Raw genomic sequence first — 12,916 nt, forward strand, 5'->3', positions numbered from 1 at the left:
TTTGTCCAGAGCGAAGCAAAATAAATGACAATGCATAACTTATTTTTACCATTTATTTCCACCATAATATTGAAATGACAGAGTACACAAACATGACAGCTCCATTGTAAGAACAACGGACCTCAATGCAAAACAACTCATTCTGTCTTCAGTCAAGACAGCCCCTTTTCATGATTAAAATATTCACTGATACTTTGGGCTCTCCATCACAATGTTGGATGACAATTTGTTTCATTCAGAACATTACGCAAAACTCTTTTCATTCGAGCTCAGTTTACTTGAGAAGATAACTTGTTCATAATGTCATGAATGCTGGTTACTAATACTCTAATTTAAAAAGCAATTATTGTGTGTGCATGTAGACGCAGTCTGTCATGTACCCCGTCAGACATCCCCATCCATTCCATTTACAGCCGTAGTAACGGAATGAGATGTTGACATTTCATGGAAGGTGGTTTGGAGCCTTTTTAGCCCAATGAAGCCTATGACACCATCTTAGGATGCAGCGACCTTTCGACCTCTTGCATACCTCACTGAGACCATGGGGGGGTTTACTCGACCCATTCTCTCAAACAATCACCCAAACAGGTTCCATGTAACTATTCATGGTGTCTAATATCTGATTGTTAATCATCGTCGTGTAATAGGGGAGGTCCTCCGTCGCTGAAGTTGTACATTTTCTTGCCCCTTCTCTGCACGTGGTCCTCATTCATCTTCTCCAGTGCCTCAATCTAGAAAACGACAACTTTGTATGAAAATTACTATTTTAATCCCAGGTTTCTGGAATGCATTTGTGGCACTTGATACAATTTCATTTGATGGATTTGGGTCAAATTCCAGTATAAACATCCCCACAGCAAAAAGGCACTTTAGTACATGATAGATTTTGATGCTGTGTGGGACTAGATAACATGAGAGCCCACTTTAAAACTGCCTGAAAAATGCATTTCAGGAAATTCAATGCAATTACATACATCTTCACCAGAGAAATAAATGCCTCATATGGGCCTCAATGTTTTCTGACCTGGGCAAGGAACTCTGCCTCGCTGTCACCACTGAGCTGCAGCCCAGACACAACATTGAAGAGCTCGTACATGTTCATGGACTCAGACACCCCGCCCTTCTGGAAGAACTGCGTTGAATAAATAATAAATATATATATATATATATATATATATATATATATATATATATATATATATATATATATATATATATATATATATATATATAGGTATTAAAACCAACAGCTTGTCACTGATACAAAGCTGGTCTAAGAATAGTTTACATATTGGTTTCCACTTTCGCTAATTTTCCACCAACATTCATTGCATGTTTTGAGGAGTGGCAGCTAAATATATTATCCATTCAAATGGATTGTCAATTGTTGTGACAGATAATCAGGACTTTAGTCAGTATTTACTGTGAGATGTACATAATAACAGCCCATTTAAACCTACAGTACTTGGATAACTGTGAGCTAACTTACCGTGGCCACGTTCCTGCAGTCCCTGAATAGGAACTCATGGCTGTGAGGGTGATTGGGCTCGATGGACTGACTCACATCAATCAGCCAAACCTTCAAAAGACAAGATGATTACACCACTCAAGGTAGAATCTCATGCCTGAACTTCCAGTGTAAAAATAAATGTGTAGATTGACCCACCTGGATAAAAAAAAAGGTTAAGACGAAAAGGATGAATAGCGTACCTTGCCCTCATGCCACAGCATGTTGTATTCACTCAGGTCAGCGTGGACAAGGTTACACTCCTGATACAACTGTTGCATCATCTGCAAGGACAGAGACATCCAGGGGTCAAAGTACTCCAGAATAATGATCCGGGTAACTCTGTGGACACTCATGGAAGTAGCACTTACAACCAGGCATATTAGTAAAACGTATGAAACTATATACCAATAGAACCATGTGTATGTTAGTGCATGGTGGTAAAGCTGCACTTACATGAACCACTTGGTAATAGGCCCTCTTCATGTCCTCAGAGCCCAACATGGCCTCCTTCAGTTTGGGAGCCGGCACATGGTCCTTGCCAATGAACGACATCACAAGGATGTGCTTCTTCAGAACCACCACCTCGGGGCATGGAATGCCAGCTTTCTTCATACTGATGGAGTAGAGGGGGGAAAAGAGAGACCATGAGCCATACACAGTTGGAGCTTTGGAATCAAATTTTTTGTATGGCTATACAGTGCCTTGCGAAAGTATTCGGCCCCCTTGAACTTTGCGACCTTTTGCCACATTTCAGGCTTCAAACATAAAGATATAAAACTGTATTTTTTTTGTGAAGAATCAACAACAAGTGGGACACAATCATGAAGTGGAACGACATTTATTGGATATTTCAAACTTTTTTAACAAATCAAAAACTGAAAAATTGGGCGTGCAAAATTATTCAGCACCTTTACTTTCAGTGCAGCAAACTCTCTCCAGAAGTTCAGTGAGGATCTCTGAATGATCCAATGTTGACCTAAATGACTAATGATGATAAATACAATCCACCTGTGTGTAATCAAGTCTCTGTATAAATGCACATGCACTGTGATAGTCTCAGAAGTCTGTTAAAAGCGCAGAGAGCATCATGAAGAACAAGGAACACACCAGGCAGGTCCGAGATACTGTTGTGAAGAAGTTTAAAGCCGGATTTGGATACAAAAAGATTTCCCAAGCTTTAAACATCCCAAGGAGCACTGTGCAAGCGATAATATTGAAATGGAAGGAGTATCAGACCACTGCAAATCTACCAAGACCTGGCCGTCCCTCTAAACTTTCAGCTCATACAAGGAGAAGACTGATCAGAGATGCAGCCAAGAGGCCCATGATCACTCTGGATGAACTGCAGAGATCTACAGCTGAGGTGGGAGACTCTGTCCATAGGACAACAATCAGTCGTATATTGCACAAATCGGGCCTTTATGGAAGAGTGGCAAGAAGAAAGCCATTTCTTAAAGATATCCATAAAAAGTGTCGTTTAAAGTTTGCCACAAGCCACCTGGGAGACACACCAAACATGTGGAAGAAGGTGCTCTGGTCAGATGAAACCAAAATGGAACTTTTTGGCAACAATGCAAAACGTTATGTTTGGCGTAAAAGCAACACAGCTGAACACACCATCCCCACTGTCAAACATGGTGGTGGCAGCATCATGGTTTGAGCCTGCTTTTCTTCAGCAGGGACAGGGAAGATGGTTAAAATTGATGGGAAGATGGATGGAGCCAAATACAGGACCATTCTGGAAGAAAATGGAAAACGGAGAAATGGAAGACGGAGAAAAGTCTCCGTCCCCTGAGACTGGGACGGAGATTTGTCTTCCAACAAGACAATGATCCAAAACATAAAGCAAAATCTACAATGGAATTGTTCAAAAATAAACATATCCAGGTGTTAGAATGGCCAAGTCAAAGTCCAGACCTGAATCCAATCGAGAATCTGTGGAAAGAACTGAAAACTGCTGTTCACAAATGCTCTCCATCCAACCTCACTGAGCTCGAGCTGTTTTGCAAGGAGGAATGGGAAAAAATTTCAGTCTCTCGATGTGCAAAACTGATAGAGACATACCCCAATCGACTTACAGCTGTAATCGCAGCAAAAGGTGGCGCTACAAAATATTAACTTAAGGGGGCTGAATAATTTTGCACGCCCAATTTTTCAGTTTTTGATTTGTTAAAAGAAGTTTGAAATATCCAATAAATGTCGTTCCACTTCATGATTGTGTCCCACTTGTTGTTGATTCTTCACAAAAAAATACAGTTTTATATCTTTATGTTTGAAGCCTGAAATGTAGCAAAAGGTCGCAAAGTTCAAGGGGGCCGAATACTTTCGCATGGCACTGTAGGTTGGCCATTGGCCATTTACTGTAGATAATTTGATATAAAAAAAACTACATGAAAAGGTTATTTGAATTGAGTTTAGATATAAATCAGGTGAATTGGTGTTGGTCCATATACAGTGTACAAAACATTAAGGACACCTTCCTAATATTGAGTTGCGCACCCCCACCACTTTTGCCCTCAGAACATCCTTAATTCGTTGGACTCTACAAGGTGCCGAAAGCTTTCCGCAGGGATGCTGGCCCATGTTGACTCCAATGCCAGTTATGTCAAGTTGGCTGGATGTCCTTTGGGTGGTGGAGCTTTCTTGATAAAAAAAAATCCAGCACCGTTGCAGTTCTTGACACAAACCGGTGCGCCTGGAACCTACTACCATACCCGGTTCAAAGGCACTTAAATATTTTGTCTTGCCCATTCACCCTCTGAACGGCACACATTCACAATCCATGCCTCAATTCTCTCAAGGTTAATCCTTCTTTAACCTATCTCCCCCCTTCATCTACACTGATTGAAGTGGATTTAACATGTGACATCAATAAGGAATCATAGCTTCCACCTGGTCAATCCCATGGAAAGAGAAGGTGTTCTTAATGTTTTGTACACTCAGTGTAGGTGACATCGCCACCACCCACCGAGCCAGGTTGTGCATCTCCTTCTCAGCCCACAGGCGGATGATCGTGCGGGGGTTCAGCTTGCTGAAGCGGTCTATGAAGCGGTAGTCATCCTTGATGTACTTGTCACGGTTCTTGAACTCGTTGAGTGTGGTCTTGAAGACCTTGAGCACACACTCATCTGGGACAGCATTATTCTCCATGCTAGGAGAGGAAAAACACACACGCAACAGTATTGAAACAAACTTAATTAACAGACATTTAAGGAAGTAGCTCTGTACCAAAACATGTAATAGTTTTTTATTTTAAAACAACTATGGCTAATGACAAATAGCAAATAAGGCTACTGCTATAGAATCTCTGTCAATGATTGTCATCACAATGTAAATGTCATGCCATAACCTTAGGCAACCACAGTTGGGGAAATTTCTATTCAGATCCGACTCATCTTCAGGCAGGTAACAACACCTTTAGGGTCAATCAACCTTGGGTCAGCCAATTCAAGGTGTGGGTTCTTGCAACAACTTGTCACGATGACACCCTCACCTTCCCCCATTTGCGTGGAACACCACAGACTCCTTTCCAGTGCTGATGCAGCCGTTGATGTTCTCCAGAATGCCTGCGTTCACCATTTTGTACATGAGCAGACGGGTCCTTGGGTCCACTGCTTGTTCCTTAGAGAGACAAGGGGAGAAAAAACAAAGGGGGGAAAAAAACAAAGAATCATGAGGATCAGGAGGAGAGAATTAGGAAAGCATGAAAGTACATAAAAATAATACAGATCTGATTGTATAAGTCTTAGCACAGTGTTATTTTGAAATTCAAAGACTTCTATAGTGGTGAATTTTGCTACTTGTTAGTGCTGAGCGATTAGTGCTTTTTGAGGTCGGTTTTGTTTGATTCTTTTTTCATAATCACGTTTTTAATTACAGTTTCAATTATTTGGGTTGAATGCAGTAACACAGAATAAAACAATTAATAAAAGTGCCATGATGGTAGTGACAGCCCATGACTGCTTATCACTCATTTACAGTGGTGGAAAAAAGTACCCAATGTCATACTTGAGTAAAAGTAAAGCTACCTTAATAAAAAATGACTCAAGTGAAAGTCACACAGTAAAATAATACTTGAGTAAAAGTCTAAAAGTATTTGGTTTTAAATCTACTTAAGTATCAAACGTAAAAGTAAAAAATCATTTCAAATTCCTTATATTAAGCAAACCAGATAACAATTCTTGTATTTTTTATTATTTACAGATAGCCAGGGGCACTCTCCAACACTCGGATATAACACTCGGTATTGGTTGTTTTAAAAAAAAAAGTTTCTGTAAATCGCCCAGCACTACTATTTGTATAAACTCACAGCAGTGGAGTGCTCCTTCTTCTCATGCAGCCGTGCACTGCGACGCTGCTCGGAGTAGCAGTGTTGCTTGAGGGAGTTGTAGACCTGATTGGAAAGCTTCAGGTCCATGCCAAGCCCATCTCCCACATTGATCTCTGGGGCAAACTGGGAAGAAGACAGAGAGGGTGATTTCAAAATGGCTGACAATTCAGAATATGTTCACATCAATGTGTATGCACATCAAGCCACACATTTCAAAGCTAATGAAGACAACTGCTAATGATGTTAAATACCCATGTCTCGGTGTTGGGGAGTAGTGAACTAAATGTAGTTCTTGATGGTAGTTTAACTACATTAAAATCTAGGTAGCTAGGTTACTTTTTTTGCCACGTAGAGGTGTAACTAACTACAGGAACTACACGTTTTTTTTTTGCAAAAATAAAATAAAATATGGGTGTTGGCAATAATAGCATTTATTTTTCAGCATCAGACTCACCTAATTCTCACTTGAAACTATTTTTGTGTTTAGCAGGCTAAATTACACATTCTATTAACATATGAACCCAAAGTGATATGTTTTTGCAATTTGTAGTCAATGACATTTCAGATTTACATACGATCATTTTTCACGAAGTAGTGAACTACTTTATCAAAGTAACTTTAAGTTAACTAGATTTACCAAGCTACCAAGTAAAGGTTATCTTGTTATAACTCTTACATTGTCCATGCGTGCAGTATTCTTCCTGCCACACACAACCTCATCGTGCTTAGTAGTGATGTTCTTGCCTTTCCCAGTAAAGCCTCTCCTTGGAGTTATCGTGGGTTTGTCTGGAATACATTGAACAAAAGTGAATATAGAAAGTTGAACTATTGCTTTAACATAACCAACCACCAATATCATGAAAAGACCAACAGCCACCAATATTCTATGCAGCAAGACGTTGTCCTGTTACATGTATACAGTAGATGTATAGGACCTAGCTACAATACTAGTATAGGTGTAAAATGACAAAGTGATAGACTTTACCAGCTTTGTAGGGGTCGTCACAACTATCTTGCCAATCAACTTCATCCTCGGAGCTGCCGCTGGCCTCGTAAGGGTGCACCATGCGATAGTTCTCAAAGGAGATGGATACTGCAACAGTATATACCAATCATATCTCAAATTCTTCATATTCCCACTTGATTCCTTTTTACACTCCAGAAACTTGGTCATGTTTATTAAGAGTACCAAACAGAAAATATTTTAAAACATATTGCTACTGAAAATGTCTTCCATTTGATGCAGAATGAGCACAACCCTTCGTAGGGTTGTCACGATACAAGTATCACGATCCTACGATACCAGATTTTCCATGGCAAAAAATAAAAACTCTATGGTCCTATAAAAACCTACGTCATGTAAAATTGTGGATGCTATTGCTTGCAAAATAAACAAATGTGACAACATAATGCTCTTTGTTTCTAAGATTAGAAGTGTTTTACCCAAGGAATTAAATCCACTTCATGTTTTGTTTCATTGCCACGATAGCTCAGAGTATTGCGATACTGGTATAGCGACAACCCCTGTATGGTTTTAATACAGGACTTGTCCATAGGCTTACGTTTGCTATCGCCATTGAACTTCCTTTCTTCTGTGCGTAGCTGGGTGTCAAACTCCTTGTCAAACTGCATCTGCAGCATCTGAGCCAGCATCAGATCACTGTCTGTCTCTCGCTCCTCACCGGCATCCAGAGCAGCGCTGACACTAAAACAGAGACATAGGATATCGGACATACTTCTCAAAAATAACCCAATGTCAGAGTGGTTTGACTTACAATTAGGATATTAGGTTGGCACATTAAATTGTTAGGAGTATATATATAGGGTGCAACTTTCCTGTCTTTACAGTGACACTAACAATTAACACCGAAGTGTACACCACCTAGACTAGATGGTAAAAATGTCATTTTAAAAACTCCTTACAAGTTCATGATAATCGATAACACAGACAGGTGATATTAACAGGACTTACTTTGAGAAATCAGGGAAAGAATGACTTTCATCATCCAGTTGTTTGGCCAGCTGCTCGCTCATGACATCAGTGAAGGAGCAGGGACACACCACCTTGGTTGTGGTGGCACCCCATGGACTCTGAAGGGCCATTCATTCACATTATTAGCTTGGTAATGGCAAAACACAATACAGCATGATTTTTCCCTTTGCGAGCACATCTATGTACCACGTGCTTGATTAAAGCAGTAACCAATTAGCTAGTTACTAAGCTAGTGAAACTAATTATAACCCAATATTTTTTATAACTAAACCAAACGTTTCAAACGGAACAAATAAGTTACCCCATTTGCGCGTTCTAGCATACGTTTGCATTTTTCCGTTAAGGAATGCCTGCTCTGTGAAGTGCGCGTGTGCAATAACTAAATTCGCCTTTCCTAAACAACGCACTTTTTGGGAAACTTTGGCAAAAGGTAAAGTCTACAACTTAATTCACTATGTTCGTAACATATTTAAATTTGAGGAACAGAACTGTATTGAGAAAAAAATTAATCGTTGCGAAATTTGCAGAATGTCGGCCAAAATCCATCTCGTTCTATCTTCTCCAACTGCCAGCCACTGGGCTTCCTCTCACAACCCATATTTGGTAGGAAGTGGAAACGCCAAAAGGATGCTTCACATTTATACATCCGGCGAACCATCTGTGCTATAACCACCGATAGGACAATGTCCTTGCTTTTTCTGACCAATATGACTCATTTGTTCCCAATAGAAACGACAAGCTGTGGTCTATCTTGGTTTAGTTAAATCTTTGCTATAACGTTACCTGTCAGCCATACTGGATAAAAAAAGGCAGCCAGGGACATGCCCTGACTTGTCTAACTAGCCAACGTTTGAAGCATGTCAGCCTGTTAGCTAGTATCAAACTTGGCTGGTATTGGTTGATAAACGTATGAATTAAGCCAGTGTTAGTTAGATCAATTCACAATTCACGTATTTAAAACTAGATCATGTGATCAATTCACTTATAGCTGTATTTAAAACTAGATCATGTTATATGTCCTCTCCCAGACAAACTATTGAAAGGCTCTGTTCTTGCCACGACCAGGGCCATTTTACATGTCCAGAATGTCGGACTGACTACCTAATCTTAGCTAACCAACTCACCTTTGGTACTTCTGCAGTGATCGATATTTGATCCATGACAGTCAGATGTTGGGCTTGATGGTGAATAATGTTTGCGCAAGGACAGGTTTAAAAAGCAGAGCTACGTACAAAACTGTTGGCTACGACGATAGTCTCTTTCGTTAGCTTTCTGAAATAAAAACTTTAATGTCAATGTGTTAGCGTAAGTCAAATTACTACAGTATTTAAACGTTAATGTCACAAAATAACAAGACTTCAAGGGCTACAGCGCAAATTATCTGACTGACGTTCTTTTTCCTGAATAAGGAAATGACGTCACCTTCTCTTCTTCCATGACATAATGGCGGTCCGCAAACCAACCTTAAAGGTGAATGCCGCCACCCATTGTGCTGGAGTGTGCGGCCAATCACGGTTTACAACATTTCAAAATCCTCCTACCTGACACAGTACCTCGTATAAAATAAAATAAAAATAGCCCTACTACCTTCTAATAGACCCTCCCCATCCCCCAAAACCCCTCCAAACCCTACCATCCTCCTCAGTGAATTTTAGAAAAATTACAATTGTAAAACATTAAAAAAACTATACTAAATATAATCACGTCACCATATAATTTATTAAAACAAACAATTTTGCAAAGAAGGTTCTCACCCCCTTCCATTGGCTTACACAGTAATTATGACAACTTTCAGAGGATGTCCTCCAGCCTATCAGAGCTCTTGCAGGGCGTTCTCCTATAGAACTCAATTGTTATGGAATGGTCAGCCTATCCTACCTTAAAGTCTTTATTAAAGACTCATCTCTTCAGTAGGTCCTATGATTGAGTGTAGTCTGGCCCAGGGGTGTGAAGGTGAACGGAAAGGCACTGGAGCAACGAACCGTCCTTGCTGTTTCTGCCTGGCCGGTTCCCCTCTCTCCACCGGGATTCTAACCCTATTACGGGGGCTGAGTCACTGGCTTAGTGGTGCTCTTCCATCCCGTCTCTAGGAGGGGTGCGTCACTTGAGTGGGTTGAGTCACTGACGTGATCTTCCTGTCCAGGATTGGTGTCCCCCTCGGGTATGTGCTGTGGGGGAGATCTTTGTGGGCTATACTCAGTCTTGTCTCAGGGTAGTACGTTGGTGGTTGAAGATATCCCTCTAGTGGTGTGGGGGCTGTGCTTTGGCAAAGTGGGTGGAGTTATATCCTGCTTGGTTGGCCCTGTCCAGGGGTATCATCGGACGGGGCCACAATGTCTCCTGACCCCTCCTGTCTCAGCCTCCGGTATTTATGCTGCAATAGTTTATGTGTCAGGGGGTTAGGGTCAGTCTGTTATGTCTGGAGTATTTCTCCTGTCTTATCCGGTGTCCTGTGTGAATTTAAGTATTCTCTCTCTCTCCCTCTCCCTCCCGGAGGACCTGAGCCCTGGGACCATGCCTCAGGACTACCTTGCCCGATGACTCCTTGCTGTCCCCAGTCCATCTGGTCGTGCTGCTGCTCCAGTTTCAACTGTTCTGCCTGTGGCTATGGAACCCTGACCTGTTCACCAGACGTGCTACATTGTCCCGGACCTGCTGTTTTTAACTCTCTCTCTCAACCGCACCTGCTGTCTCTAACTCTGAATGCTTGGCTATGAAAAGCCAACTGACATTTACTGCTGAGGTGCTGACCTGTTGCACCCTCTACAACCACTGTGATTATTATTATTATTTGACCCTGCTGGTCATCTATGAACGTTTGAACATCTTGTCCATGTACTGTTATAATCTCCACCCGGCAAAGCCAGAAGAGGACTGGCCACCCCTCAGAGCCTGGTTCCTCTCTTCCTAGGTTCCTGCCTTTCTGGCAAGTATTTCCTAGCCACCGTGCTTCTACATCTGCATTGCTTGCTGCTTGGGGTTTTAGGCTGGGTTTCTGTATAGCAATTTGTAGCATCAGCTGATGTAAAAAGGGCTTTATAAATACATTTTATTGATTGATTGCAGCATGAACTAACATGTTGTCCACCCAATCAAAGGATTGGATAATTAATCTAGTACTGAAAGCATAATCTACAGCTAGCTAGCACTGCAGTGTATACAATGTGGTGAGTAGTTGACTCACAAAGAGAGAGAAAGACAATTGTTTAACAGTTTGAACAAATTAATTTGTTCCAAAATGAAGGAGAAGTAAGATAGAAATAGAGCGATTGTCTATTATTGTTTTTTAACTTTCAGTTTCACTTACTTAGCATGCAAATGCAGCTAGCTAGTTTGGCCTACTCAAACACCCTGCTCAAACAGAGGGATGCTATGTTAGCTAGCTGGCTATGACTCTCCAACACAACACTGGAACACTTTCAAGTCAAGGTAAGCTTTTGGTATTACTAATTTATTGCCACCGGGGACTGCCGGTGTCACTGCTTAATGACTGTACACTGTAATGTTACTGCATGATTATAGGGGGTTTACTAATGTGTTAGTTCTATTAGCTATGCTGACTATGACATTACTTTAGCTAATATGGTGACAACGATGTAGGCTGTGTGTTTGGCTTGCAAATGTTTTTTCACCTGGTCACATGCAGCTGATGTGTTGTGCAAGTCCAAAAGGGAAGGGAAGAGAGTACATAGATGCGATAAGGAATACAACGTGGCTGCTATGAAAGTGAACTGTGTTTATAGGTGATCAGGGGTGTATTCATTTAGCTGATTCTGTTGAAAAATGTTTCTAAAAATGGAATCAAATGGAATAAATGGGGATAAATATACCTGAATTTGTCCAATAGAAACTCTCGTTTGCAACTGTTGGCCTAATGATTAAACCCTATTTCAGCTAGTTACAGGCAACAGTGTGCAAGGCAGTATTGAATGTCACTGTCTGTCACCTTGAATTTGTTTCTCGGCCTGTGTGCACCTACAGTACCAGCCAAAAGTTTGGACACACCTACTTATTCAAGGGTTTTTCTTAATTTTTAATATTTTCTAGATTGTAGAATAATAGTGAAGACATCAAAACTATGAAATAACACATATGGAGTCATGTAGTAACCAAAAAAAGTGTTAAACAAATAAAAATAGATTTTATATTTGAGATTCTTCAAAGTAGCCACCCTTTGCCTTGATGACAGCTTTGCACACTCTTTGCATTCTCTCAAACAGCTTCAACTGGAATGCTTTTCCAGCATACTTGAAAGAGTTCCCACCAACGCACGAGCTGCTTTTCCTTCACTCTGTGGTCCAACTCATCCCAAACCAGCTCAATTGGGTTTAGGTTTGGTAATTGTTGAGGCCAGGTAATATGATGCAGCACTTCATTACTCTCCTTCTTGGTCAAATAGCTCTTACACAGCCTGGACATATGTTGGGTCATTGTCCTGTTGAAAAACAGATGATAGTCCCATTAAGTACAAACCAGATGGGATGGCATATCGCTGCAGAATACTGTTGTAGCCATGCTGGTTACGTGTGCCTTGAATTCAAAATAAATTACAGACAGTGTCACCAGCAAAGAACCCCCACACCATCACACTTCCTCCTCCATGCTTCACGGTGGGAACCACACATGGAGATGATCCATTCACCTACTCTGCATCTCACAAAGACAAAAATCTCACATTTAGACTCATCAGACCAAATGACAGATTTCATCCGGACTAATGTTCATTACTCGTGTTTCTTAGCCCAAGCAAGTCTCTTATTATTATTGATGTCCTTTAGTAGTGGTTTCTTTGCAGCAATTCAACCATGAAGGCCTGATTCACACAGTCTCCTCTGAACAGTTGATGTTGAGATGTGTCTGTTACTTGAACTCTGTGAAGCATTTATTTGGGCTGCAATTTCTGAGGCTGGTAACTCTAATGAACTTATCCTCTGCAGCAGAGGTAACTCTGGGTCTTCCTTTCCTGTGGCGGTCCTCATGAGAGTCAGTTTCATCATAGTGCTTGATGGCTTTTGTGACTGCACTTGAAGAAACTTTAAATGTTCTTGAAATTTTCCGCATTGACTGACCTTCATGTCTTAAA

General features: G+C 40.9%; 1 protein-coding gene across 3 annotated transcripts; it reads right to left on the bottom strand.

The window, feature by feature from the left end:
* Positions 1 to 39: 39 nt before the first annotated feature.
* LOC110489729 (serine/threonine-protein kinase RIO3) lies at positions 40 to 9,300 on the bottom strand. 3 transcript variants are annotated; one of them, XM_021562525.2, is made up of 13 exons: positions 8,958 to 9,300; positions 7,813 to 7,931; positions 7,403 to 7,545; positions 6,826 to 6,933; positions 6,517 to 6,626; positions 5,820 to 5,963; positions 5,004 to 5,131; positions 4,479 to 4,661; positions 1,964 to 2,123; positions 1,711 to 1,791; positions 1,490 to 1,579; positions 1,025 to 1,132; positions 269 to 731 (listed from the first exon to the last, which is right to left on the bottom strand). In XM_021562525.2, the coding sequence occupies exons 1-13, from the start codon at positions 8,991 to 8,993 to the stop codon at positions 627 to 629; spliced, it is 1,515 nt and encodes a 504-aa protein (XP_021418200.1). In that variant the 5' UTR covers positions 8,994 to 9,300; the 3' UTR covers positions 269 to 626. The 3 variants fall into 3 exon arrangements, with proteins under 3 accessions (XP_036799818.1, XP_021418200.1, XP_036799817.1); XM_036943922.1 differs by having other exon boundaries at positions 7,813 to 7,959; positions 8,958 to 9,296; XM_036943923.1 differs by lacking the exon at positions 1,025 to 1,132 and having other exon boundaries at positions 40 to 731.
* Positions 9,301 to 12,916: the final 3,616 nt, after the last annotated feature.

The sequence above is a fragment of the Oncorhynchus mykiss genome, chromosome 15 (assembly GCF_013265735.2).
Source record: "Oncorhynchus mykiss isolate Arlee chromosome 15, USDA_OmykA_1.1, whole genome shotgun sequence".
Taxonomy (NCBI): domain Eukaryota; kingdom Metazoa; phylum Chordata; class Actinopteri; order Salmoniformes; family Salmonidae; genus Oncorhynchus; species Oncorhynchus mykiss.

Bases quoted from the DNA above. Each gene is read 5' to 3' on its own strand.
- LOC110489729 (XM_021562525.2), bottom strand. From the start codon at position 8,993: ATGGATCAAATATCGATCACTGCAGAAGTACCAAAG. The intron at 2,124-4,478 runs GTGGGTGGTGGC...CTACTCCATCAG, and splicing joins GAGATGCACAACCTGGCTCG to TATGAAGAAAGCTGGCATTC. The intron at 1,133-1,489 runs GTAAGTTAGCTC...TATTCAACGCAG, and splicing joins ACTGCAGGAACGTGGCCACG to TTCTTCCAGAAGGGCGGGGT.